General features: G+C 42.4%; 1 protein-coding gene across 2 annotated transcripts in view; it reads left to right on the plus strand.

Moving 5' to 3' along the window:
• The first annotated feature begins 1,911 nt into the window (after positions 1–1,911).
• LOC307270263 (selenoprotein T2-like) overlaps positions 1,912–5,286 on the plus strand; it is a 14,444-nt gene continuing 11,069 nt past the window's right edge. For both annotated transcript variants that reach the window (XM_080054149.1, XM_080054150.1), the window contains exon 1: positions 1,912–2,113. In XM_080054149.1, coding sequence (XP_079910275.1) covers positions 1,914–2,113 — 200 coding nt within the window. In that variant the 5' untranslated portion in view covers positions 1,912–1,913. The remainder of the gene's footprint in view (positions 2,114–5,286) is intronic.

Here is a 5,286-nt window from a genome sequence, read left to right on the forward strand (position 1 = left end):
ATCATGGATTCCGGGTCTGCAGATAGGTTCTCTGTGAAAATCGCTGAGGTTGGGGCTTGGTCCACCCTCTGTCCCTTTGCTCTTTTATTCTGAAGTCTAACCGGAGGGTGTAGCACACTGACCGCTCCCCGCAAAGCTCAGTCACTAATCTGTGTTTGAGTTTGATGTTCGGAGCGTTAAATGATGTAATTCAGTTAAATTTACCTTCAAACACGGGTTAACATTAGATACAGGGTTAGGGGTTAGGGGTTAGGGTTATATACAGGGTTAGGGGTTAGGGGTTAGGGGTTAGGGTTATATACAGGGTTAGGGGTTAGGGGTTAGGGTTATATACAGGGTTAGGGGTTAGGGGTTAGGGTTATATACAGGGTTAGGGGTTAGGGTTATATACAGGGTTAGGGGTTAGGGGTTAGGGTTATATACAGGGTTAGGGGTTAGGGTTATATACAGGGTTAGGGGTTAGGGGTTAGGGTTATATACAGGGTTAGGGGTTAGGGGTTAGGGTTATATACAGGGTTAGGGGTTAGGGGTTAGGGGTTAGGAGTTAGGGGTTAGGGGTTAGAGGTTAGGGGTTAGGGTTATATACAGGGTTAGGGGTTAGGGGTTAGGGGTTAGGGGTTAGGGTTATATACAGGGTTAGGGGTTAGGGGTTAGGGTTATATACAGGGTTAGGGGTTAGGGGTTAGGGTTATATACAGGGTTAGGGGTTAGGGGTTAGGGGTTAGGGGTTAGGGTTATATACAGGGTTAGGGGTTAGGGGTTAGGGGTTAGGGTTATATACAGGGTTAGGGGTTAGGGGTTAGGGGTTAGGGTTAGGGGTTAGGGGTTAGGGGTTAGGGGTTAGGGGTTAGGGGTTAGGGTTAGGGGTTAGGGTTATATACAGTCTATGATTCAACACGGAACTGTTCCTGGAGGATTTAGAGTAACATAACAAACAGTGGGGGGCAGCAATACGCCATAGCTGCGTCAAGTCTGCCTAAAATCAAAGAAGAAGAAGAAGAAGAAGAAGAAGAAGAGGGGTTGCGTTCCGAATCACATACTTTCTACTATATGGTATGTAGAAAAAAGATTTAGGATGTCCTGATTCTTGTGGCCTTATTTAGGATGGTTAGAAGTACCCGGATGTCCTACTTCATGCGGCCAAGATTGTTAGTGTTGAAAACTGCATCCTATTTGGGCGATTCTGACCCACAATCCAGTGCGCACGTGAAGTGACGTCACTGACGAAGCCTCCGTATGAAAACAAACGGGGATGCATCACTTGTTTCATTGACCCCAAGTTTTCCCTTTGTGTTGAACATGTATTGTTTCACACCTCCAGTCAAACAAACCAATGTTTTATCATAAACCTTATTATTTTATTAGCTAAATGGCATATTCATAAATGTAAGTACTCTAATCAGAAACCGCTTTTTATTGTGTTTGAAAAAGAAACCGAGCAATATATGGAAAATATTCTATACTCTAAAACTAAGAAAGCGATCAGAACACTTTATGTCATTTATATAATGTTTTTATTTAATGTAATGCTGCTTTATTTTTGTATCTGTATTTTAATATAGGCCTATCGGCCAGTTCTAAGCTACCCCCTGGCGGCTGTTGTATTGCTTATTGTCAATAAAATGTAATTAAAAAAAAAAATGGGGATGCAACGGATATAAAAGCAAGAGGAAAGATCAAGGAGCCATGTTATGATGAAATAAGAGAGTAAAAGTATGTCCCCATAGTATGCCTACTGCATCCTAACTAGATTCTTTTTATGGTCGGATGTAGTATGTAGAATAGAGAGAAGAAAGAGGAGAAGATTCGGAACGCAACCACGGAACTGTTTAGTTATGTTGCTGCTCTTATTGTGGTGGTCTGGGCGGAAGGTGCAGCGCGCTAACCCGTCCCCAGACAGAGCTTCCGGTGTCATGGCGGAGTTCGGCCGCGCGGCTCTGCTCGCGGCTCTGCTGCTGTTCTCCGCCCTCACGCTGCGAGACGTGTATCTGGGCAGAACCGCGCTGCAGGCCCAAAGCCCCGAGCTTTCCCAGGACGCCCTGCCGGACTCAGAGCCCGGCAGGGCGGCCAAGGCGTCTCAGTACACGGCGCAAGTGCTGCGGTTCCAATACTGGTGAGTGTTAGCTAGCAGGCTAACAGCTAGGAAAGATGGAGTCAGTGATTCTGGTGAACGCTCATCAGAGAATATCTCCTCGTGATCCTCTACCTGTCTGTCTGTCCGTCTGTCTGTCTGTGTTAATACACAGCCTGTCTGTCTGTCCGTCTGTCTGTGTTAATACACAGCCTGTCTGTCTGTCTGTCTGTCTGTCTGTGTTAATACACAGCCTGTCTGTCTGTCTGTCTGTCCGTCCGTGTTAATACACAGCCTGTCTGTCTGTCTGTGTTAATACACAGCCTGTCTGTCTGTCTGTCTGTCTGTCTGTGTTAATACACAGCCTGTCTGTCTGTCTGTCTGTCTGTCCGTGTTAATACACAGCCTGTCTGTCTGTCTGTCCGTGTTAATACACAGCCTGTCTGTAGGGTTTTATAGTAGTGTGTTATAATATGCCTGTCTCTCTATATATGCCTGTCTCTCTCTCAGTGTGTTATAATGTGCCTGTCTCTCTCTATATGCCTGTCTCTCTCTCAGTGTGTTATAATGTGCCTGTCTCTCTCTATATGCCTGTCTCCAGAGGTGGGCAGAGTAGCCAAAAAATGTACTCAAGTAAAAGTAAGTTACTTTAAGATTATAATTACTAGGGATGCACCGAAATGAAAATTCTTGGCCGAAACCGAAACCGAATAAAATTAAACAGTTGGCCGAAACCGAATACCGAAAGAGGCTTTTGCAGTTTTGTTTATTTATTTTGCCACTTCTTTCAACATTGCATACATGAACTCCCAAATGTTCTCCTCAAACATAGCCTACAACTAAAAATCAACCCTAAATAAATAAACAGTAAAACCTTCAAATCTAAGAGTAAAATTAACATTTTACTAGGAATGTGATTGTGAACCACTCATTGATTTGTACCTTGACTTATATGAGGAAGAATCTACAAAAAGATCGACTTATTGCCTTTTTTTCTTTTCTTTTTTTGCAATGCAGTGCAGGTTGAGTTGCTCTAAAAAACGCACCACAGCTCCCACCGTAATGTTCAGACTTCAGAATTTGCATCAAAGCCCTGATCATAACAATGAGAGGCTTTAAACGATGTCCATGCTTAGGAGGTGATTGTAACTTTTTCGGCTGTAGACTGAAACTAACGGGGGGAGGCGGCTCACTGGACATATATTTAGTTACGCTGTCAGTTTGCCGAGATGGCTCTGTATTCCATGGACATATAAAGAAATGTATTCAGGCTCGAGCAATGCAATCAGATCGCAGTGCCCCCCCCCCTCTCTCCCACAGCGCTAACGGACAATATGATTATCATTTTCGCCGTCAAACCAGATTTTTTTTGCGCTGCGGCTCTCACCGGCGAGGTGTCAGTGAATGACACCGTTACCAACCGTTAGTTTCACTGGGTGAATCGCTGCTTCGCTCGCGCAAGGCTTTTGTGTTTCTAATGTGATAAAACATCAGTCTTGGACGAGCGTTTTATCTTAATGCTGCTTAAAGCATTGCAATGCGCCGTGTTTCATCCAGTTTGAAAACATGCTCCCACACTGGACTCTGACATAATCATGCACGCAGCCTACAGACTGCTCCTGCTGCGCGCTCCCGACCAGACGTGGACTCGCATACACGGTTACGTCTCTCTTTACTTCCATTTCCTGGTTTGCAAGCGCGCAGCTCTTTTAAAAAAATATTTCCTTATTGTCATTTAGTTTGTCAATATTCGGTACTTTTGTTCGGCCTTTTAACTGTTTCGGGCCGAAACCGAAAATGACTTATTTTGACATTTTCGGCCGAACCTTTTCGGTGGCCGAATGTTCGGTGCATCCCTAATAATTACTCAAGTAGAAGTAAAAGTACTCATAAAAAGTATTACTCGAGTAAGAGTAAAAAAGTATGCAGTGAAAAGACTACTCAAGTACTCAAGAGTACAAGTAGGCCTACTGAATTACTCCAGATTTATTTTTGAAATATACAGAGCAACACAAATGGTACAGAATAGACACGAACATAATATAAAACAGCAATGTTCAAATAAAGATATGTTAAATAACATCATTTTAAATAAAACAATAAATAAGGTATTTAAAAATCAAATGAATAACCCTTGAACTCAAACAATAATACATTAATTATCTGCCAAATTAAATACATCACCCTTCAAATACAATGATAATAAATTAGGCTTGTCCAAAATTATATTAATTAAAACCAAAACACTTATAACACTGTTGCAATTGTTTTGCACATACACATTTTAAAACAAATTCCTACAATATGTCACTGGCCCTGAGAAAATGATCTAGGTTGTGTTTAGCCCCAAAAATATAAAACACAAAATTAAACTTTGTTACACATCAAAACATAGGTGGTTACTGCGGCAACGTGCAGGCTCACACAACAGAGAGAGAAAAAGAAACTTCACTAAACAGGCTGACTGACGTGACGGCGCTAACTGACAGTTATATCATTCACACTGAATAAAACACAACTTAAAACAGTATAAGAAATAACAATCGCTTATCTTGTTGTTAACCCACCGGTCTCCTCACTAGCAGTGTGTGTAGTATGGAGCAGGGGTGGACTGGGACAAAAATTCAGCCCTGGCATTTTTGGCCATGGCAGCCCACCATGATTATTTATACGATATGCGGAGGCAGGGGCGTTGCACCAAATTCTGGGCCCCTATACAGGAAGTCCTGATGGGCCCTCTGAGAGGCGGTCTTACAACACAAACATGTAAAAGCTATGTTTGTCTATAGTCCAAAACGTATGAGTGACTGGTCACTCTCTGAGCCAGATAACAACACAATGTTTCTATTGATGAATGACCAAATCATTACGCGTACTTGAACACAACCCCTGGTCTAATGACTCTTAATAATCATGCACACACACAGTGTTTCTCACAGGAATTTGGGAGACTGTGTCGTGGACCCTGGACCTTCTAGGAGGGTCCGGGGGAATGCTCCCCCGGAAGATTTTTTTTCAAATGTTAAAGTAAAATTCATCAATCTGGTGCACTTTGAAGAGAAAACTAAGGATAAATCAACTGTTTCCTATGTAAGCTATTTAGTAGGCTATTATTTGCTGGAATAATTTATAGACACAGAATGACCAAAAAGCAGAAAGAAGAAATGTACATGTTTAAAAAAATCCAGTCAGCTTCGGGAATTTTTTTCCTTTGT

This window comes from Ammodytes marinus (assembly GCF_949987685.1).
Source record: "Ammodytes marinus genome assembly, contig: scaffold_82, whole genome shotgun sequence".
Lineage (NCBI taxonomy): Eukaryota > Metazoa > Chordata > Actinopteri > Uranoscopiformes > Ammodytidae > Ammodytes > Ammodytes marinus.